This window comes from Adiantum capillus-veneris, chromosome 5 (genome assembly GCF_014529385.1).
Source record: "Adiantum capillus-veneris isolate H3 chromosome 5, ASM1452938v2, whole genome shotgun sequence".
Taxonomy (NCBI): Eukaryota; Viridiplantae; Streptophyta; class Polypodiopsida; order Polypodiales; family Pteridaceae; genus Adiantum; species Adiantum capillus-veneris.
Window position 1 is genome coordinate 60,086,834 of NC_140935.1, and position 22,986 is coordinate 60,109,819.

General features: G+C 43.0%; 1 protein-coding gene across 1 annotated transcript in view; it reads left to right on the forward strand.

Annotated features, from left to right (window-relative positions):
• Window positions 1–6,604: 6,604 nt before the first annotated feature.
• The window catches only part of LOC147457380 (spindle/kinetochore-associated protein), a 53,799-nt gene continuing 37,417 nt past the window's right edge, over window positions 6,605–22,986 (forward strand). The window contains exons 1-2 of the mRNA XM_086513575.1: window positions 6,605–6,925; window positions 7,077–7,127. Of these exons, the coding sequence (XP_086369701.1) occupies window positions 6,845–6,925; window positions 7,077–7,127 (132 nt within the window). The 5' untranslated portion in view covers window positions 6,605–6,844. The remainder of the gene's footprint in view (window positions 6,926–7,076; window positions 7,128–22,986) is intronic.

Consider the following 22,986-nt stretch of genomic DNA (forward strand, 5'->3'; position numbering starts at 1 on the left):
TTGCATTTATGAATAAATTATGCTAGTTCAATATTTCGTTTTGACAGTATGAAAAGTATATCTGTGTACAATTGTTCTGATAATGCCTTATGAAAAGTACACGTTGTCTTTTGATGCACACACCATTTTCAAAACTTGTGCCCTCTAGAAAGTGTTAGATTTGTGTATGTTTGAGAAATAAGCAGCACATAAATTCAAGCGATGATTAGGTATAGCCAAGAATCATGTACAAAAAAAGAAGAAAATTGTGCCATGATGGGAGATTTTAAATGTGAACCAAAGTTGTCATACATTAAAAGGATTGATATTGTAAATAGCCTCATACACCTCATGGGCTATCAAGAATCTTCTACTACACACCCACCCTTTGCATTGAGAATTTAATAGCTCTTATAAGGCATGATTGCAAGGTAGCTTCAGGCTTCGATCATAAGAGCTTGAACTCGTAGGAATTTCCTTTTGCTTGTGCATACCAAGATTATAAGAATAGAGAAAAGCAAGCTAGGACGGTTGTAGTCAAGGGTGAAAATTACGAGGTACCCTGACACCTCCTAAGGAAGGGAGATTTCCATGGTTGCCATCCATCTAAATTATGCTATAATCCAATCAGCCTGTAAAAAATCCACCCCAAAAATTTGCAACTTCTTTCACGTGAAGTCATCTGAGATATATATGAAAAGATACAAATATATTGACCATAGGTAGGTTTTAATTGATTAAGACTCAACCTACCCAAATCCAATAGAATGTTGACATCCAAAAAATGCAAAATCTAGTACATAGGTTTTGACTCCCAAGTATTAATGGTGATGCACATAATGCAGTCATTTGCAATCAAACACTAGTCTTCAAGATCACATTCACCAACTTTCTCAACAGTGATTATGTGATATGGCATATGGTCACAACTTCTTGGGAGGTCACCCATTCCAATATTGTTCTTGCTCATATGCGCTTAATTGTGAGGTTTCCGTTAACTATTCTACCATCCAAGACCCCAAAGTCTCAAGGTGTTATAGACCTTAGGTCTTGCCAATTTATGCAAGTCTCAAGTTTATAAGTATAAGTTGGGCTTACCTCAACAGTCGCCTCGTTAAGCCAAACTTGGGATTCAAATTTCTTCATCATATCTTTTTATTGTCCTCCTCTTGACGTCATAGACAAGTTTTTGGTTTACTCTAAACCATGAGTTTTTGGTCTCCTAATCAATCAAGGATTCAAGGTTCTCCCATAACTTTGTGATTTTTTAGAGAGCCTCCTCTTAAATTAGGGTAAAGAGAAAGTAGTCGCCAACTTCATGAGGTTTTTGGTTTACATCAAACCTTGGGTTTATGAGGTTTACCCAACAACCTTGGCTCTGATACTAGTTGATATGGAAGATGTGGCATAGGGGCACATCACCCATCCTAGTACTATTCTTGCACATATGTGCTTAACTTTGAGGGATTCACATAGTTCTAGTCATCTCGACCCCAAAATCTTTAAGTTGCTATAGACTTTAATCTAGCCAAATTATGCAAGTTTCATAGTCAAGCACTACTTATGAGTATAATTTAATTAGGCTTACCTAATACATGACCCCTTTATGCAATTGTGCAAGTGTCACCTCATTGTTGTCCATAGAACATCAATGCCCTTGTACATGGTGATTTTTTTTCTTCTTAGAGTTTTTAATAAACTTGAAACGTCTTTGACTGCATCCTCTAGCTGTGGTTCATTTGACCTAATTGTAATGGATTCTAGGTACCAATCAAGGCTTTTTGAAATAAGACTCATTGCCTCAATTGTGTAAAATGACCCTTATTTTGTACGAAGTTCAAAAATCCAAAGAAGAGACACACATTACTTGCACATTAGGGCTGAATTTTCCAATAGGAAATTGAAATCCAAAAATGTAGTAGCTAGCGCATTTTTTTATTGCTTGTAAGCTCATTGGTGTTGCTCACTATGTAGCCATTATCTAGTTTCACCACTAGCTTTGAAGATAGATACACTCATAGCGATTTTCTCCTCATTTCTGTGAGCAACACCTAGCTATTGCATGCCAAGCTTCAATGCTTCAATGCCAAGCTTCAATGTGCTTGATTTTGCACATGGGGTTAGATTTGTAATGTATCTTTGCTTGCATGTGCAATGCTTGGCAAGTAATGGAGATATACCTAAAGCTCAAACGTGACATGGGTGGAGAGTCTAGAATATAGCTCACATGCTCAATTCCATTGGCTATTGCAATTAGTAAATATTAATATGAGATGTGAGTTGCAACTTTTAGCTCACATTGGGCTTGGTCTTATACATTAAATATGAGACACTTGTGATTGAACACTTGCTCACATTAGGCTTCATCTTTTACTTTGAATACCCACCTTTGTTAATACTTGCCTTTCATGTCCAAAGGAGCTAGCTTGGTTGGTTGAGTACTCAACCTTCGAGACTCGGGTCATGGATTCGAGTGCGGCCAAGCAACCCATCAACGCTCACGGACATGCTTTGTAACATCACGGGTGGGAATGCCTCTATTGCTACAAAAGAAAAAGACTCACCTTTTATCATTACAGCAATATTTTTATAGCTATCAAAGCAATCACAAGGAATGGATCCGATATTTAATTATGTATTTTATCTGATTTGTCTAAAAGCACGCTGTGGTGGTACAAAAAGGACTGTCCTTGACAGCACCTTTGACAAATCTTTGAGCTACAATTTCTACATGTCACGTGAAAAACTACCTATCATACTATATATCAGTGGATAGATCTTCAAAAGGAAAATCTAAAAACATAAGGTCCGAAAAGTTTTGACCTAAAGTACAAAATTTTGACCAGTCCCCACTTTTTCATTGGTAGAAGTAAAATAGGTCCTTTTTTTTTACCACCAAACCATGCTTTCACCCATTTAGGAATTCATATTTGAATATTTGAAGGGATCTTCCAAGTGGAACCTTCCCTGTGCAATGGTTTTTTAAAGAAGGGCTTGTGCAACTTGCATGTCTTTGGGAAGCTACAACAATTTTTCTATAAAAGGAAGGGTGCACTCTTCTTTCACTATCTCTACCTCGTCTTGAACCTTGGGCTCGATACACATAGGATGTGTGCTTATCCATCACTTTGGGGATGAGCGGGCAAGCATTACACATGGTGCTTCTGCTTGGCAATGTTTGCCTCAAACTATTTTCTGGGTGGCATCTCTGTTCGGATTTGGTTCGCTTTGTTCTTTAGTTGGCGGCTTTACGTGCAGGCTTTCCCAAGGCAAGAAGTTGCTGGTGGCTGCAGTACGGTCTTGGTGGCAACTCAGGAAGGTTCTGATGGTCATGGGGACAGTTGGCCCCGCCCGATCGGCTTATTCTGTTCCTCTTTTGTTTAGTGTGTTGTCTCATCTCGATTGGGGTGGCCCCCCTATGATAGCGATTGTAACTTTGTGAGTTTGCTGATACTGCTCTGTGGTGGATTCTTGTGGTCTGGGTATGTGAGCTATCATGGTCTATGATATTTGGGGTTTGTATGGTTGTAACTGTGGTTCTAGTTATGGTTTGCTTTCATGGCACAGTATGTGCATGGGGAGATTTTGTAAATTTTTGTGTTATATAATATACTACTCACTCACCTATTGGTGAGTTTTGCAAAGAAAAAAAAAAGAATTTGAACTTATTGTTAGCGTGTCCCTAGAGCCTATTGGTTTAGATTTTTGTTCGAATGTGCTGGTAGTAGCTTGATCCGCGTACAACGTTGGGGCAAGGGATCGCGGTAGCTCATCTTTATGTCCACTGCCCCTTTTTCGCACTGAGTAGCTTTGCGACAGTTGGCTTCCACTTCCTCTTTCCCAAGTTTTAAGTGGGCGGTTTGTAAGCAACCTTATTTACTAGTTACTAGGTTGGCCTAAGATAATTTTGTTAAGTGAGGCTAGTCGTTGCTCCACATAGCCTAATCTCAACCTTCAACCACTAACCAGATCTCTAATATGCACAACTTGTTTCAAAATCGGTTCATGTGTGCTGCCATTTAATCTCCATAGCGCTTTTCAGGCCTGCTTTAATAAACACAGGGTGGCTCATCCTGCTCTAATCGATGCATGATGCTTTATTCACCTAAAAAAGATGCCTTTTGTTTGACTTGTCCTCGTTTCAAAGGTTTGCATAGAATTAGAAGCAAGCATCGCTTGTTCTGATGAAGTGTTAGCAGAGTTCATCATTGACCTGTCCTAGTTGAGTGAGAAGCATACATCGTTTGCCGAGAGCCTCAATAAAGAGAATGGCATTGAGCTTCCTTAATTCATCAAATGAATTGAGATTTAGCCTTTCCTTGTTTTCTATCCGAATGACAGAGGGAGAATCAAAGATGTGCAAAAGGAACTTGAGCATGAGACTAAGTTGAACAAAGAGGCACAACACAAAAGGAGGCGATGGTAGACATGATAGAAAAGGTGAATGCCATAGATTCCAACCTTGTTAAGAGGGCAAACAACCTCGAAGAGTGGCTAATATATCCTTAGCTAAGAGGGTTGTTAAAGAATTTTTCTTGCAAGCTTGCTGAAGAGGTTGGTTATGCGTTAAGGTTTGCGGATTGCAAGGGATGTGCTTGTGAATAGTCAACTCTCGACATATTTTGTAATCATGCTTGATGAAGCACATGAATGAACAATACATAATGTTGTCCTCTTTGGGCTCGAGTTTAGGTTGTTGAAGGACCTAGTAAGGCGGCAAAAAGATTTGAATCTTATGGTCACATCAACTACAATTGATGCTGAGACATTTTTTGGATAATTTTTTTATTGTAAAATATACGAGACTTGTTGTTGTTGTTGTTGTGTGTGTGTGTGTGTGTGTGTGTGTATTTATATATATATATATACACACACACACACACAAACACACACCAAGAAACGCACACAAAGAATTTCTCGTTAGGCGAATGTGAGGATAGGCTCAACTATAGGCGTCAGACGCACACGGGGCAAGGAATCAACTAAGATTCAGTATGTAGGTACCACCTTGTGTACATGCTTGAGGGTTGAGGTATAAGGGCATGGATGTCATGCCCTCTCTCTTCATATTCTAGAAATAATAATTTTGTAAGCAAAGCAACCAGAGTAACTATCTGATATTGCACATATTATTGTTTTGTGGATACAATTAACTTCAGCGAGAAGGTGGTATCCTTCTCTTTTTAAGGGACATCAAGAGATTGACACAACGTACTAGATCTTGTATGATAGAATGAATTGATGTCCCAGAGCTGATTACACTTCCAGTTTACACATCTCACCTTGTCATGTAAGTGAATTGTAGTGGCATGATTGTGCTGACCACAACATAACTAATAGCGGAGCCAACATCAATTTATCAATGAGAATTTCAAGTATGCAACCTCATTGTTAAATACCATGACTATACAGTAGGTAGGAACTGGATTATGGAATGGGACACGACTTTTGGTTCTCATAAATTTTGGAGACACTATGCCAACTCTCCACCGTACTTTTGTATTACACTCACTTAGTGTGTGCACTATTTACTCTTTCTATAGATTTGAAAAATTTTCATAGCATGAAAAGTTTAACTTGTATTTTACTTTCTTCTTAGTTTGTTTTTTGCAAATCTCACAATATGCGAGAGGTTTATATTAAAATGAGAAAAACTATTACATCAGCACCATGCTCAATCGGAGCCATGGCCACATATACTATATTGAAGACTATTAGTTAACCCTCAAAATGTCATGGACCTGACACTAAGAGGTATCCACTTCCATTCTTCAGAGGTTCTGTTTTTTCCAATCCCTTGGTCAATAACCTTGCTAGTTTGGATGATCTCTGCATAGTAGGCTCTCAAAAGATCTTGGCCAAACACACGGCCATTCGTGGCCTTCCAAACATGGTGACAATAGCAGAATCTAACCACCGGAGTACATAAGAGGACCGAAAGGCTTTCAATTCCGTTCCCTCCAAAAAGCAGATCATACTTGGAGATTTCTTTATAGTTTTTTTTGAAGTGATCGCATACTTCTCCAAATGACCAAATGAGCAAATGACTTATAAAGTTAGTGCTTTGATCTCTTTATTAATAGATTGTGCTTGTTTTTAATGCAAGGTTCATATTTGGGTTTACTACGATATTTATGGACCAATTTTAGCATCCAAGAAATTCAACATGCATGTTAGGCTGGGTTCCGATGGAATGACAAAAGAGTGAGGCACAGGTGCGAGGTTCTGAGTTGGCGCTCACGGATTCAACGACAAAGTGCGGAGAGCAGCAATTGAACAGCTTTCGCCCAAAGGAAACCAGTGAGATTTCTGTTGTGCTGCAACCATTGGATGTTATACCTTCATGTAAAATTGACATAAAAGATTGCCTCCGTCCTTTGTGAACACCCAAGGCGAAGGAAGCGAAATCCAGAGAAGCTGCCGGCGGGCTCGTGTGAACCCGCCCTTACAACAAGGCCAACCAGGCAAAGACTAGTGGTTGTCGGCTTGTTACCTTGATTATCTAAGATGGATTTACTGAAAGGAGCAACGCCAGCTATGCCATGTGGCCACATGTGATTGGCCTGCTAAATGAGGATGTAGAGAGAGAGAGAGAGAGGAAGAGAGAGATTGAACAAAGCAATGGTTTCCCGCCAATTGAGAGAGAGAGAGAGAGAGAGAGAGAGAGAGAGAGCAGCAAAGCAAATTGAAATTTGAGAGACAAGGTTGAGCAGCGTCCAGATTTGCGAAGGATTGCCTTAAAAATCTTCCACTAGCAGGGTAGCGCTCCCAAACCCTCGCGAAGCAACAGAATTGCCATACCTATGCAAGCAGGATGCAATTTGAAGCCAGCTGACCATTCTGTCACTCACCCATTGCTGCCTCCATGTCGCACACGTTAAAGCCTTTCAATCCCGCCATTGACACCCTGGAGCAGCTCTTTGTGAAGGCCAACAATGATCTCAATGTATTCCGCTTTGCGTCCACCAGGCTCAAAATCTGCACATAAAAGCTTGCTCAAGCAGTCATTTTCGTCATTTTTAAAGTTTGAATGGACAGTTTTTTCATTACGCTGTGTTCTCTAGTAGTTTATTTCGTCCTCCTTTTTTTTTGGGCAGTACGTGCATCATAAGCTGGAGATAGAGTCCAGCGCGAGAGAACCTGGCCAAGTAAGGATGCATTCATTTCTGTCATTTCTCTACCTGATAATTGCAATGGTTGAGCTTGATTCATTGGTATTAACCATGTATAAAAGCGTGAAGGTAAGAAGATGCTGTTAGAGCGCTACACATGCTTTATAGTAACCTGAAATGAAAGCACATAATTTTTATGATCACGTGAGAGTACAGAATTGGCCACACCGCATACCAAATCCTGCCATTTTATATAGAGAGGTGCAGCGCTAGATGGTGATTTTGACAAAAGGGTCAGGGCATTTTCAGAACTCCAGACGTTCTAAATTATGTAATGTATTTGATGGGGAATGTGAATGATGCTGAACTCATCAATCTTTGGTAGGCAGATTTTTTTCCAAGTGAAATAGCGCTCATCTGTTGCCACTAAAAGATAATGCACATCTTCTTTCAAATCTTCTAGAGTCCTAAATGTTCTGACAAGGTGTCTGTGTGGTTGTATTCTATGTGCTATTCACAAAGCTTTAGGGATGAACGTTTGCTGATGACAATGAGGGCCTAGGGATCTGATGTTGTGGACCATGTTTTGTATGTCAGCACTCAGGGTCTTGTAGCTGAAACATGGCCATCCGACCTAAGCGGACTGGGAGATCTTGTGGGAAGGCGGTGAATAGGGAGGCCCTGTCGTACGCAAATGAATGCAACCATGGTAACAGTATAACCGATCAAGAGGGTAGAAGAGCAACAGCAAGGCCAACCAGGCCAGTCTCGGGGCAGCTTTGGATGCACCCATCGAATCCCATATTTCTTGCATCTCGCAAGTTAACACCACGAAGGAGTCAATAGAACTGAAGTCACATGTCTATCTGCAAATCGTGAGAACAGACATGTCATAGAAGAGATCCAAGATCCTCTCTTTATGTGTGCCTCTTTAGGCAATACACCTGTCCAATGGTAAGTCTTTGTCCACCCAAGGTGGTGGTGTTTTCCTTGGGAACATTGTGAGCCCATATGCCGATAGCACGACCAGATCTCGTGAATCCTCTCGTGATGAATGCACAAGTGTGTCCAAAGCGATCCACAAGCCACTACCCCCTTTGGAGTACGCAACCGCCAAACAAGGATTAGAATGAATGAACCTTCTAAGAATCGAATGCTTGAAGATGATCAAGCGCTACTGTATGCTATAGCAATCGTGCATAGACTGCATGAGCTACCATCAGATGGTGTCCTGTAGCAACCTCCAATGTGCAACTACGGGAAAAACGTCAGAGGAGGAAAAAATGGGAGGTTTCCACAATCTTACAAAGAAATCTGCAAGTGTGAGTAGACATGATGCAAGTGTAGAGGGAGAGGCTACCACCAAGATGGAGAGAGAAGCCATAACTAAAGCTAGAATCATCCATGAGGTCTTTACCAGATCAAGGTATTCAAGCTACAAAGGTTGGAGCGACAAGCCCAATCATAATCAAAACAGAAGGTCCACGAAAGAGAGGCAAGGCTAGAGAGCCATTGGGAAGCGGTATATAGGAGAATACCTAGCAGGCATCCACATGCCAAAGGATACTCAAATCTAGAGACACATGTCCAAAAGAAATATTTGATGTGCTGAGAATAGGCATGGGTCTATCATATAGAAAACGAATCTTATCAAGACCTGAGCGAGATTTTTTGGGCAAACTAAACCGTGCGAATTGGAGACCTTTCTTGACAAAGGCTGAAGTAAAGGGAATTGAAAAACTTGATTTATCCACATGTGAGGAAAAAGAAGAAAGTGTAATCAACTACCGTTTGAATACATGCTTGTATAAACTTGGAGCACACATAACGTTATAAAGAATAAGAATGTGATTGCTAACTTGTGAGAATAAGAATGTAAAATTGTGTTTTTCTATTTGCAATCACCCCATTGACAACACTAACATCAAGATTGAACCAGGCTTAAAAAAAATGCTTCTATTTGGAACGTAGCAAGATCACCCTAATTACACTTGTGGGCACTACAAATCATGGCAATGCCACTACCAAGTTTATAACAAGTTAGAGAAACAAGCACTTATGGACGAACACCCAATAGCGATGTGCCGCTAGCCTATGTGGTTCTTCCTTGATGGTACATGGATCGTTACCAACCCTGTGTCGTTATACCCGGATCGAGATGTTAATGTAGGTGATTAAGAAGGATGAGTTTGTGTGCCATTCATGGCTTAAACATGATTACATAGAGATCAAATTAGAGCACAAGTTCTTTTTCTTTGAGCATTGTGGCAATTTGGCTAAATCGTCAAACACGGCTTTAAGTAGCACTGCTACTAGATCTTCGGGGTCTATTGAGCTTTCTATGTAGGTTAATTGAGTGCAAATATTGTCTAGCTTGTTGACAAGGGATGCCACATTGTCCCTTCTCACCATACCCAAGCCATAAAGTTGCACCTTGAGTGAGATTTTGGAGTGCTTGGCTATTGCTCCAAAATGCCTTCCCAAAGTGCTCCAAGCTTAGTGAGCAATGTTACAAGTGTCAACATAGTGGTGTGCAAAGTTGGCAGCCAAGAGGGGAGACAATCCCCTCAAAGTGCCAATAGTGCGCCAGAAGCCAAAGATTTGACACCAACAATGAAGATGTTCGCTCCAATGTCCACAAAAGGACAATATCATGAGTGTAGTAAATCACGAATGCCAAGAGATATCAGTAGTAGGATGCCATCATGTGCAGCGTAGACAACCATTGTTCTCCGCCAGTGCAAAGGAAAGGTCTTGCTCCAAAGATAGGTCCCGAACCGAGTGTACCAATTACTCTTGACATAGACTAAAGAGTCGTAAAGGAGTGCTAAAAGCCTTGCAGATGAAGATCTAAGGTCACTCATATTTGAAGAAAAGAGAAAGAAACCGCAACTTAAATTGGCAAGGCGGCTTATCCAAGAAAATTCCAAGAAGGACGAAAGGACAATACTCCATGAGTGTAGTAGCATTGTGAGGAATCACAACTTGTTATGTGCAGCGGAAGTGATTGATGGTGTGTGCTCAAGATGAGTGCTCAATGCGTACTCAAGGTAGAGTTACCGGGGAACGGCCAAATAGGTGCTTGGAATGCCGGAATGGTGTTTCAACCAGCTAGAAATGGGAGGAACGCCCCTGAATGGGTTGCCGTTCCGACAGGCCGCCTGAAACCGGAATGGATCCGGAATGTCCGGAATGGGCTGCAACGGACAGAAACGGGCAAAAAACGGGCAGATCTTCAAAATGGTAAAAAACGGGCATTTGTGAAAAAAGTTCAAAAAACGCCTCATAGGCTCATAGCCTCATACAGTTTCCTATATAACTAGCCACCCCCTCACCCTTTCCTCTCTTGCTCTCTCGAGTCTCTTGCTCTCAAATTCATTCAACTTCTCAAGGCTCTCTCTCTTGCTCTCAAGTTTCAAGCTTCAACCTCTCCTCGGTGCTATGGTCTACTCATTGCTCAAGCTCTCAAGCCTCAAGCCTTCAAGCCTCAAGGCTCTCAAGCTCTCTCTTGCTCTCAAGCTCTCAAGCCTCAAGCCCTCAAGGCTCTCAAGCTCTCTCTTGCTCTCAAGGCTTCAAGGCTCAAGCTCTCTCTCTCCCTTGGGCTCGACTCTCAACTTCTCAAGAAGTGAAGCCTCTCTCAAGCTCTCTATCGCGATTCTTAAGCTTCTTCATCCATCACTCCATGGCCTCTTCCTCTCGTACAATCCCCTCCATTCATGCGGGCAACACTCAAAAGATGAAGGAATGGTCGTGGTGGGATGAAGTGACCTTGGAAGGCACCTTGTCGGCGGCGGGAGGTTTTCGTGCATGGGCATGCAAGTTATGCTCTTACACGCGGAAGGGGGGGCATGACAAAGTGAGGGCACACTTTCTTCGAGTGCTGGGACATGAGGTGAAATTTTGCACCAAGTAACTATCGAGAAGAGGAAGGAGCTCGAGGAAAAGGATCGGCAATTCAACCATAAAGCCAAGCCCGCACGCAAAGGTATCGACCCAAAGATCCTCATTTTCCCTTCTTCCTCTCTACCCGGTTTAGGTGCCGGTGGATCTTCATCGGGTCCGATTCGTCGTTAAAGGACCCTTGCCACCTCTTGGGACCCAAAGAAGAAGGAAGAGGTGGATGCAGCCGTGGCCCGATTCTTCTATCACGACCATATCCCATTTGTCGCAGCGAGGTGTGTTATGATTTATCAATCTTCCCTTTCATTTCTTCTGTTATCGAGCGTTTCCGCCTTTTGGATACTAACATCTTCTATGTTTGATCGAAATAGGTCGGAGTATTGGAAAGTTATGGTGCAACGGATAGGAGAGGATGGCACCGACTATATGCCGCCATCTTCAGAGGCTCTCCGAACCACTTTGCTCGATCGAGAGAAAGCTATCGTGGAGCAAGCAACACTCAATATTCAACTCCTTTGGGCAAAACATGGCGTTTCCCTCATTGGCGACGAGTGGAGCGATACAAGGAAGAGATCTATCCATGGTCTCGTCGCATACGTGAGTGGAGAGATGTACTTTGTGCACTCTCATGATGCCACCGAGAGTGGCAAGTCCGCCGATGTCCTCTCTGCAGAGTGGACAACGGCCATAGAAACGATCAGTGAGCAACACTAGGTGGCCTTTGTCATAGATGGGGAGGCATCAAACAGGGCAACAACAGCTATTATAGAGGGCCACTATCCGCATGTGACAGTGTGCTTTTGCATGGCACACTGCTTGAACAACCTTCTAAAAGACATCGGCAAGCTAGACTGGATCGCCCCAGTCATTGCTGATGCAGTGAAGATTGTTACTCTCATCAACAATCACAACTTGGTTCGGAGTGAGTACCTCAAGAGGTCAGGCGAGACAAAGTGCTTCTAAAGTATTCAGACACCCGCTTCGCATTCAATATCCTTCTTGTGCGCAGGCTCTCTGAATGTCAAAATACGGTCCGACAGGTCTTCATGAGTGATGAGTTCACCACCTCCCCCTATGAAAAGACAGGTGCAGGGATTTTGTGCAAGGATAAGGCAGAGAATCTTGAGTTCTAGAAGGAGTTCAAGAGTCTAGACGCACAAGTAAAACCTGTGGTTCATTTGCTTCGAGTTCTAGATGGCATGGATCCTTGCATTGGCAAGATTTATGAGGCAATGGACCGCATGATCGAGCAACTTGCACAGCTTGAGCCGAAAGTAGAGCGATATGAGGAGATCCATGCGCTTTGCAGCTCAAGGTGGAATTCATATGCCTCTCCTTTACATGGGGCAACGTACATGGTGGATCCAAAGTTCCAAGGTGCAGGGCAAGAGACAGACAGAGAAGTCATGAATCAATTTACAGAGATCTTAAACAAGATAGTTCTAGATAGAGATGGGCGACGCATTGTCAGAGATCAGTTGAGACAGTACAGAGAGATGCCGGGGTCATTTGGCAATCCAGATGCTTAGATTGATCGCATGAAGATAGGTTGAGTGCTATGGTGGGAGGACTATGGCTATGATGGCCCTAAGCTTCAGAGATTGGCGATCCGTATTCTTAGCCAGTCAGTTAGTACCTCATGCTTGGAGCAATTGTGGAGTACCTTTAGCACATTGCTTCCAAGAAGAGGAATCGGCTTGGAGTGGAGAAGGCTAATGATCTTGTCTTTGTCAGCGCAAATTTGAAAATGCTTTGCAAGAGTACAGACAAACAGACAGATCCTTTTACACAGTGGGAGATGCTCCGATTACAGTGAGCTTTGGCAAGCGTTCGCAGGTCGACAAAAATTTCGAGTAAGCTCGTAGAGCTTAGTCTGCTCAGATTCTTGATTCGGGCTTATTTCGGCCTCCGTTTCCACTACAGGTAGTATTGCACAGGCTATTTCGTCATTTTGTGTAGAATTTTTGGCAGTGCCGTTTTCTGCATAACAGGTGGCTCATAGTCTTCTACGGTTTGTGCTATATAGCACGTGTTGCTCTCGCTCTGTTTCTCCTATTTTCGAGCAGTTTTTACATCAGGTGCAGCATTTACCATGGCTGACAACAACACAGATGTTTTCAAGATGTTTGCTGTTGAGGACAGGTTGGATGGGGACAACTACCCTATGTGGGCTTATATGATGCAACATGTTCTTGTGTCAAAGGGCGTCTGGAACATTGTGCAGGGCATTGATGTACGTCTTGGTTCTGAGGATGTAGGCGATGTTGAGGATGTTGCAGGTCTTACTGCAAGGATTGCTGCTATTAGAGTTGTTTTGCCTACGGCAGAACAAGCTCGTTGGGATGTATAGGATGCGCAGGCTCATCCATTGATTGCGTTGTTTGTGAAGCGCACCATTGTTCCTCACATTCGTTCAGCAAAATCTGCAAAACAGGCTTGGGATACTCTAGCAGGTCTTTATGCAAGCCACAATGAGGCTAAAATTGCTTTGCTGCGTAAAGATCTGGCCTCTTATGGTTCTGCTGCGAGTGGCAAAACTTCTGTTCCTAATGCTTCTGCTGGCAGCAATTCGTCTAGAAATTCTGGTGATAAGGGCAAAAAGAAGATGCGTTGCCATTATTGTAAAGCTAATGATCACTTGATCAAGTCGTGTCCTAAGTTGAAGGCCAAAGAGGCTAAGAAGAAAGAGGGTGGTTCCACTGCAAATGTTGGTTCCACTACAAATGCAGCCATTGTTGAGTCTTCTGTGAAAGGAGACTGTGTTGTTGATGTTGATGCAGAATGGGCTTTTAGCGCAAAGTGCACTTACAATCCTGCTGTCCATGATGCATGCTTGTCAGTTGCTGCAGATTCACATGTGTGGTATTTCGACAGTGGTGCTACAAAGCACATTACTTCACATCGTGAATTGTTTACCTCTCTCGAGTCTGTCTCTCATGGGAATTCAGTCATTTGTGCCAACAATGCCTCTTATCCGGTTCAGGGAGTTGGAAAGATTGTGCTTAAATTGTTTACCTCTCTCGAGTCTGTCCCTCATGGGAATTCAGTCACTTGTGCCAACAATGCCTCTTATCCGGTTCAAGGAGTTGGAAAGATTGTGCTTACTGTTGCAAATGGCAGTTCCTTCACACTTGTTGATGCACTTTATGTACCTGGGATCAAGAAGAATCTCTTGTCTGTATCTGCACTTGCTAGACTTGCTAGACTTGTCTGTATCCGCATTTGCTAGACTTGGACTTGCAGTCAAATTTGTGGATGACAGATGAACAGTTCATGATCTCAGTTTTGGTGATAAAATTGTTGCATCAGGCCTTTTGTGCCGTGTGCTGTATAAGCTCACTTTGTATGACGAGTGTGGACAAAATTTTGCAAATGCTGTTGGAGATTCAAGGGCTATTTCAGATGCAAAACTTTGGCATGCATGTTTTGGTCATCTGAATTTTGCCAGTTTGCTGCGTTTGCAGCAATCTGATATGGTTGCTTCTTTGCCGTCTCTTGAAGCACTTGTCAAACATGTTTGTGAAGGCTGTATTTTGGGTAAGATGTAGCGTTCTAAGTTTCCAAAGGATGGTTCAGTTCGGGCCACATGCAGGTTGCAGCTTGTGCATAGTGATGTTTGTGGGTCCATGCAAACTCAGTCCTTGGGCAATTACCTTTACTTCGTGACTTTCATTGATGATTACTCCAGGCATGCATGGGTATTTCCGCTTAAAGCGAAGTCCGAAGTTTTTATGTGCTTCAAACAATTTCTAGCTATGGCTGAAAATGTCTCGAAAAGTACTATGGGCACCTCGGTTCCGATCGAGGGGGAGAGTATATGTCTCATGAATTTAATTCATTTCTGGCTAGTCGTGGGATAAAATACCAATGTACAATGCTTTATACATCTCAACAAAATGGTGTTGTTAAGAAGAAAAACAGGTCAGTGACGGAAATGGCACGATGTATGGTAAAAAGTCAAGCTTTGCCGCATTCTTTTTGGCTCGAGGCCATCATGTGTGCCACTTATGTACTTAACAGGTGTCCTACGAAAGCTTTACAGTCTATTACTCTATATGAAGCATGGCATAATAGAAAGCCTTCTATTGAGCACATGCGTGTTTTTGGTTGTTTGGCATATGCTTTGGTGCCACAAACACAGCGCAGAAAATTGGATGATAAGGCTGTCAAATGTATTTTTGTTGGTTATAGTGCTGAAAGCAAAGGTTACAGGTTATATCATCCGCAAACAAAGCGTATTTTGGTTTCATGGGATGTAGTGTTTGTGGAAGATTCTGTTCAGCCTTTGCTGTCATGTACTAGAGACAATAATGTAAGGTCACAGGACATTTATGACACTTTGTTGCCTCTTTTCAGTGGTGGAAATGCGAATGTAATTTCCAATGAGGCAAATGTACAGCCTATGGGGGTTTCTGAAAATGTTAAAGATCAGCCTATTACTGATGCAAATGTACATGATGTACTTGATGAGGAAAGGGTTGAAAATGAGCAGGCTAGAGGTATACCAAAATGGCTAGTGCACACTTTGCGTGACAATAAATTGGATGCACCTTTGTCTAGTCGTACTCATTCAGGCTCTCGCCATGCATCGTATGCATCAGATTGTTATGCTTTGGCTGTCTAGCTTACATGATGATGAGGAGCCTGTCTTTTGATGAAGCACAGAATTCAGAAAATTGGATGGCTGCCATGCAATCAGAATATGATGCACTTATAGAAAATGACACATGGGCTTTATGTGATTTGCCTCCTGGCAAAAAGGTCATTGGTACGAAGTGGGTTTACAAGTTGAAATGCAAGCCGGATGGTGAGATCGATCGCCATAAGGCTCGACTTGTTGCAAAGGGTTATGCACAGCAAAAAGGCATAGATTATGAAGAGACTTTTGCTTCCACTTGTCGTATGACTACTATGCATTGGCAGCTCATTTTGGTTGGGATGTACATCAATCAGACATGTTACTGCTTTCTTGAATGGTGACATATTTGAGGAAGTTTATGTAACGCAGCCTCGCGGTTTTGTCATAAAAGGACAAGAGGACAAAGTGTGCAGATGTAAGAAGGCTTTGTATGGGTTGAAGCAATCTCCTCGTGCTTGGTATGAGAAAGCTGACACTCATTTGGTTAAAAGGCTTTCGTAACAGTCCAACAGAAAGCACATTGTATGTAAAGCGTGAGGGTGATGTACTTCTCATTGTGATTCTTTATGTCGATGATTTGCTGATCACTCGACCAAATGAGAGACATATTGCTGAAGTTAAGGTTGATTTGAATGCTACTTTCAAGATGAAAGATTTGGGGCTGTTGCATCATTACTTGGGTATACAGTTTAAGCAATGTGATGGTGGTATTGCATTGTGTCAGAAAAGTTACATAGAGACATTGCTATGTAAGTTTGGACTTGAGGATTGCAAACCTATTGCCACTCCCATGGAAACAGGTTTGAAGTTGAGTCTACATGATGCTGGCGATCCTACTAATGTCACTTTTTACCAAACTGTTGTTGGCTGCCTCATTTATGTATGCAACACGAGGCCAGATATTCAGTATGCAGTCTCACAGGTCAGCAGATTTATGCATAACCCAGGGTCTAAGCATTGGCAGGCTGTCAAGAGGATTTTCCGCTACCTTAGTGGCACTTTACATCTTGGCTTGTTTTATCCCAAGGGGGGATCATTGCCGCCAGACTTACATGCTTTTTCGGACTCAGAGTGGGCTGGTTGTTTTGACACGCGAGTGTCCACAAGTGGTTTTTGTTTCATGCTTGGTAGTTCATGTATATCATGGTTGAGCAAGAAGCAACCTATTGTGGCCACTTCGAGTTGTGAGGTTGAGTACAGGGCAGTCTTCACAGCTATGGTTGAGTGTGTATGGCTCAGACGCCTTATGGCTGATTTGGGTGTTGGACAGGACACTGCCAGCACTATCTACACTGACAGTCAGAGCGCATTGGCAGTTGCGAGGAACCCAGTTTTTCATGCTCGCACAAAGCACATTGAGGTGCATTACCACTATGTCAGGGAAAGGCTCTCAGCAGGAGAGATCAGCTTGGCTTATGTGCCAACACAGGACAACCTTGCAGATCTTTTCACTAAGGCATTGTCTCGTGAGAAGCTTGAAGCTTTCCGCAAAGCTTTGGGCTTACTCCCCTTTGTGGACTGATCATGTCCTCAGGGCATGACACTTCCCTTTACTCATGTGCCAGCTCTCGTTCACCGCATCACTCCAGGAGGGATTTGTTACCATATACATGTGGTAGTGATGTGTGTGAACACACTAGGACCGCTGGGGCATTTTTTCCCTCTTTAGGAGGTTTTTTCCCCCGAGCATTGTATATACGCCCATCACTCTAGGGCTATCTATCTTTCCATTGCATACTAAGTAACACACTCTCTATTGTGTGCCTTGAGCTTCCTTCGTCTTCTCCAAGCTGTGTGCGTTTCTCTGCAACCCTAATTCCAACAGACATATTCCAGGCGTCCCCGGATGCAGTTCTCAAGCACGGATGCAACACAAACACAGATTCCTCGCGGGAAAGCATCTGCTCTTCTTGGAAAGCACTTAAAAATATTCTTCTTTTTGAAAAAAGCTTCTCAGAACCCATCTTTATTTGTGTGCTTGCTTCTTTACGTTATTCCTTTTTCCAGTTCGGATTTCGTGCCAGACCAATGGAATATTCCCTTTTCGATGCTCCGTCACCCATCATATGACGCATCGGGAATATCCACTTCCCGATCTCTCCTACCGAATTAACGGTGCAACCCCTTTGCGATGCTTAATGTTACCCATCATACGACTCATCAAAGTTGTCTGTTTTTGATGGCTTTTAAGAGTTCCAATAGATCTACAGTTCCTAACCTTACGGTTCAAGTGTACACATTTAAATATCCTAATCTCAATAAATAGAAATTACTCAAAAAAAAAAAAGTCCATTTAGCAACATCCCTCTGGCTTCTAAACAATTGTCCTCAACTGTAGTGCTTGTACATATCCTCCAAAATCTCGGGATAAGATGCTAATTCCTTCTCGGTCATCCATTGAGTGTGTAAAGTAGAATAATTCTCGAACTTTACCAAATACTTCCGTGTAATCTTTCCGAATTTAAGTGGCCGCTCTTGATGATAAATGATTTGCTCCGATTGGAGTATTTATTGTGTTTCCTCAACCTCAGGAGACTCCTTAGCAATAGGCTAACTTGGAGGCGGTCCCACATATGGCCGGATTAAACTAACATGGAAAGCATTGTGGATCTTCTAATTAGACGGTAGCTCTAATCGGAACGTCACATCGTTCACTTGGTCAGTTATCTTAAACGGCCCATAATAATGAGTGAAAAGTTTCACCACTTTAGTCTTGCCTTCTCAAACTTGAGGAAGACCAATTGACCAATTGTTAAGTCCAGATTCCTTTTGTGCTTGTCCATAGCTTTCTTATGTTTTTCTTGAGAGCGCAAAATTGCTCTCTTAACTTGCCCGCAGGCCGTTTCCAGATCCCGGACAAATTTATCCGCTGCAAAGATCTTATCCTTACATAAAAGGATCGATGGAAGCAAAGGCTTACCATAAAGAATCTCAAAGGGTGCCTTCCCCGTAGACAAATGTACGGTATTGTTATATGTGTACTCGACAAGGGGCAAATACTTTGCCCAGTCAGATTGTCTGTCCGACACGTAGGATTTCAACATATCCAACACTGTGGAATTAGTGATCTCACTCTGCCCATCCCTTTGGGGATGATATGCAGAATGAAAATTTCAACTTTGTGCCAAGTTTATCGAACAGATCATGCCAAATTTTTGTTGTCATGTGAAGATCTCGATCACTCACAATAGACTTGGGCATCCCATGATGCTTAAAATTCTGTGCTAGAAAAATCCTAGCCATATTATCTGCTTTGATCGTTTTCTTGACTGGAATAAAGTGAGCTTGCTTGCTAAATCTGTCCACAATGGTCGAGATCGCATCATTTTCCAGTCTGAGACTTTGGGAGATCCATAATAAAATCTTTGACAATATTCTCCAGGGTTGATTAGGCACAGGCAAAGGTTAGAGTAAACCAGGCGTCTTATGTCGATCGTACTTTACCTTTTGGCAAACCAAACATTCTCTGACATGTTGATCAATGTCCGCTTTAAGAAGGCTTGGCCAAGAGAAATATCTTTCCAATGCTAAAGTCGTCATTGCTAAAGTCGTAGGGAGGATACCTCGATGACTTGCATAAGGCAAAGCATGTGTTTCTTCCATGGTTTTCTTCCTCAATGGCTCTGCCATGCAAATTGCTTGGTGGTGGTAGAGGTAACCGTCCCAAATGGAATAGACATATTCATTCTCTCCGTTTTGTAACTCGCTCCAAATGGAGTAGAAATTTGGGTCGTTCGGATACAAATTCAAAAGCGATTCCAGTTCTTGGTGATATATAGAAGTAATTGCATTCACCCTAGGCCGTCTAGACAATGTCTCTGTAGCCACATTCTTACGCCCAGCCATATGAAGGATCTGGGAGTGAAACATGGATAAAACGTTTGCCCATCTCATTTGCTTCTCAGATAATTTCCGTTGTGTGAGAAAATATCGCAAACTTTGGTGATCGATTTTAATCACAAAATCCGCTCCTAGAAGATAGTGCTTCCAGGTAGACAAGCCATGAATCACAACCATAAGTTTCTTCTCGTAGATCGAGGCATGCAAGTCTGCATCCTTATGCCATCTACTTTCATAAGCCACTGCATGGGCTTCTTGTTTTAGCACTGCACCAATGTAATCACCTGAAGCATTGTAGTGAACCTCGAATGGTTTCCTTAAGTCTGACTATCAAAATAGGTCCATGGCTTAATAAATACTTTAGCCTGTCAAAGGCACCTCGTTGTCTCGGTCTCCATTTGAAAGGGATCTTCTTTCGTGCTAGGTCATGGAGTGGTCCTGCTACTTGAGCAAAGCCTCGGCGGATAAACCTCCAATAATATGAACACAATCCCGAAAAGCTACGTACATCATGTACTGTAGTGGGAGTTGGTCAATCTTGTACTACTTGGGTCTTTGCGGGATCCATACTCACTTTGTTGTGAGAGACTATATGACCGAGATAGTGTATCTCTGTGAGAAAGAACTCACTTTTCTTTGCATTTACATGCAACTCATGCTTTCGCAATTCTTGAAACACCTTGTCCAAGTGCTTCTGATGTTCCTCCTCGGTCTTTGAAAAGACGAATATGTCATCAAAGAACACTCCTGTAAAAGCTCAGTGTGGGTTGAGAGGTGATTCACATGCAGATAATTACCTAGGCTGTGTACTAATGCAAGTGAATGGGAACACTCCCCAATTGCCTACACGTTGCAGACACTAGCTATGCTCATGCGCAATTAGAGGGTATGCAACTAATCTAAAGTGCCTGGACATGCACGTCTTGCATACAAGCTCACAAGGGTGCCTAAACCCTAGAAATAGGAGTTAGCTTGTCCACATGCATATAGGATTAGTTTTGCATGTGACATGAACTGAAAGAGATACACGACACAGGGGACGAGAGTTCCACCCAAGAGAGCACTAGCCCCAAACCTTGGTGCCCCTTTCGATATTTCTTTATATTGCTTCAACATGGTACAACTCCCATGTCTCTGCTCTGCATCTCCCGCGGGTAGACTGCCAGAATGAGAGCCCTTGGGTCTTATTTAAAGACCCTAGACCCAAAAGCAGTCACATGAAAAGTTTCAAGTCAAAAGCATTGGTTCTAAAAGCATATGACCCAAAAGCTACTAGCGTAAATATGAAAATCCGTACAATTTGCCACGTCAGCAGCCAACGCATTTCACGGACGTCCGTACAGTCTAGCATGACTTCCTATCAACGCAAAATATGGGAATGCTGTACAGTCTGCCATGTCATCAGCTGGGCACTCAAAGTCCTTTGGGTGTTTGTGCTGCTTTATTCTAGTCCTAGAGACTAGGACCCCATCGGACGGGGTCCCATAAGTTGGTGGGAACTTCTATTAAACAATAGGCCACTCGGCAAGACTTGTAAGTTTTTAAAACTTCTTCTATTGCTTCTTCTCTTAGGGTTTAGACCCCTTGGCTGGGATTTGCAGGCTGGCTCCGTTCTTCAATGGCTTGACACATGAGCAGTTTGTGACACATGCCTTCGATGGATAAATTCCTAGTACACACAATTGTTACTGCTACTACACATTGCCGACAACCTTTGACATGGGCACACATGGACAACCAGTTGGCAAGAGCAGGGACTACAAGGCACTTCGCCTTTGCCTCACATCAAGGCAGAAACGAGAGGGAGCGATAGACATAGTTACAAGGAATGGCTATTTTGAGGTCTCCATTCCCTGTTCCCATGCCAATTTCCCGTTTGGAATCCCCGTTCTATGTTTCAAACGTGAGTATCTATAGCAAGGAATGGCATTTCATGCCGGTTCCCGTTCCCCGTTCCGATTGTCCATTCTGGGTAACTATGGGGATAGATGCCTCAAGGCTGGATAACATAGCCGCCCACACGAGGCACAAAGAGCTCTATCCGCTACGGGCTGAATGAGATCGTTGGAAACAAGTGATTGCCATCAAGAGATCACTATTGGGAAGATTTGCCGCAGTAGCCTGCATAGCCCGACTTCAGAGGGAGGTACTTCTAAGAGTCATCACTCACAAGCAGTCACGGATTGCTTCTCGGCGTTCCATGTGCGAGGGCCTACCTGACACTTGGAGTTTGTCTACTACTGTACCTATCTTCAAGTCAGGGGACCCTATGGAGCCTGGGAACTACCGCACTATCATGATTGGACACACATTGGCACGGTTGTACGCATCCATCCTTAAGCAGCAGTCGAGAGAGAGGGGGTACAAGCAGCAGGACAGGTGGGTTTCAGGAGAGGTTTCTCTACTCTTGATCATGTTTTGACACTCGGAGCCATTATTGAGGAGGGGAAATCACGTGGGAGACGACCCTATTGTTACTTTGTGGATTTCCACAAAGCCTTTGATACAGTGCCCAGAGCTAGATTGATGCGCAGACTGCAGGAGATAGGGGTACCCACAGAGTTGATTTGGGGGATCATGGATGGCTCTATACAGGTCGGTAGTGGGGCATGTACGCACTCCAAAGGGGATTTCTGATTTGGCTCACTTCTCTATCGGGGTGAAACAGGGCTGCCCGCTATCTCCTACACTATTTGGCATGTATGAGGTTGCTGACTACATTGAGAGGGATGGTGATAGAGGAGCACAATTGGCAGGGACATGGATCCCACTATTTTTATATGCTGATGATATTGTGTTGATTTCTGACTCCCCAGAGGGGATGCAACGTCATTTAAATTTTAGATGCTTTGTACACATTTGCCCACGATAGTGGATTGTTTGTTAACCTGGTAAAAACCAAGGTTATGGTGTTTAACACCACACCGCAATGGGTCAGGAGGTCAGCACCCACATTTACATATGGCCAGGAGACGGTGGAGTATACAAATGCATACACCTATCTTGGGGTAGTCTTCAGTGGACCGGTGTTTTCATTGAGGAGAGCAACAAAGACTAGATTGACGAGAGCTTATGCAGCCTTGGGAGAGTTGGAGAAGATGTGTTCGTAGGTTCAGTTTCAGGAACCTCGAACAAAGCTGTGGCTGTTTGGCGCTCTTGTGGCTTCCGATATGCTTTATGGGGTTCAGACCACCATGGCAGATTTGGGAGCTCTGATGGATGGAGATGTGTGAGAGGCCATGTAAGGTGCAGCGGAAGTGAATGTTGAACTTTGCTCAAGGTTCCTTTTTCTTACGGAAGGGAGAGCCTTCCGTTCCTTTAATGAGAGAGTGCAAGTGATCACAAACAAAGTGGATAAACACTGTGAATGAAGGTGCTGAGACTGAGAGATAGAGAGAGAAGAATACGACGCCACACAAGTTGTCAAACCCTCCTCCGAAGGCCCCACTCTCTATGGCGAGAGCGGTCTACTATTGATTGCACAAATCTCTACAATGCTTTGGACTTGCCGACGAT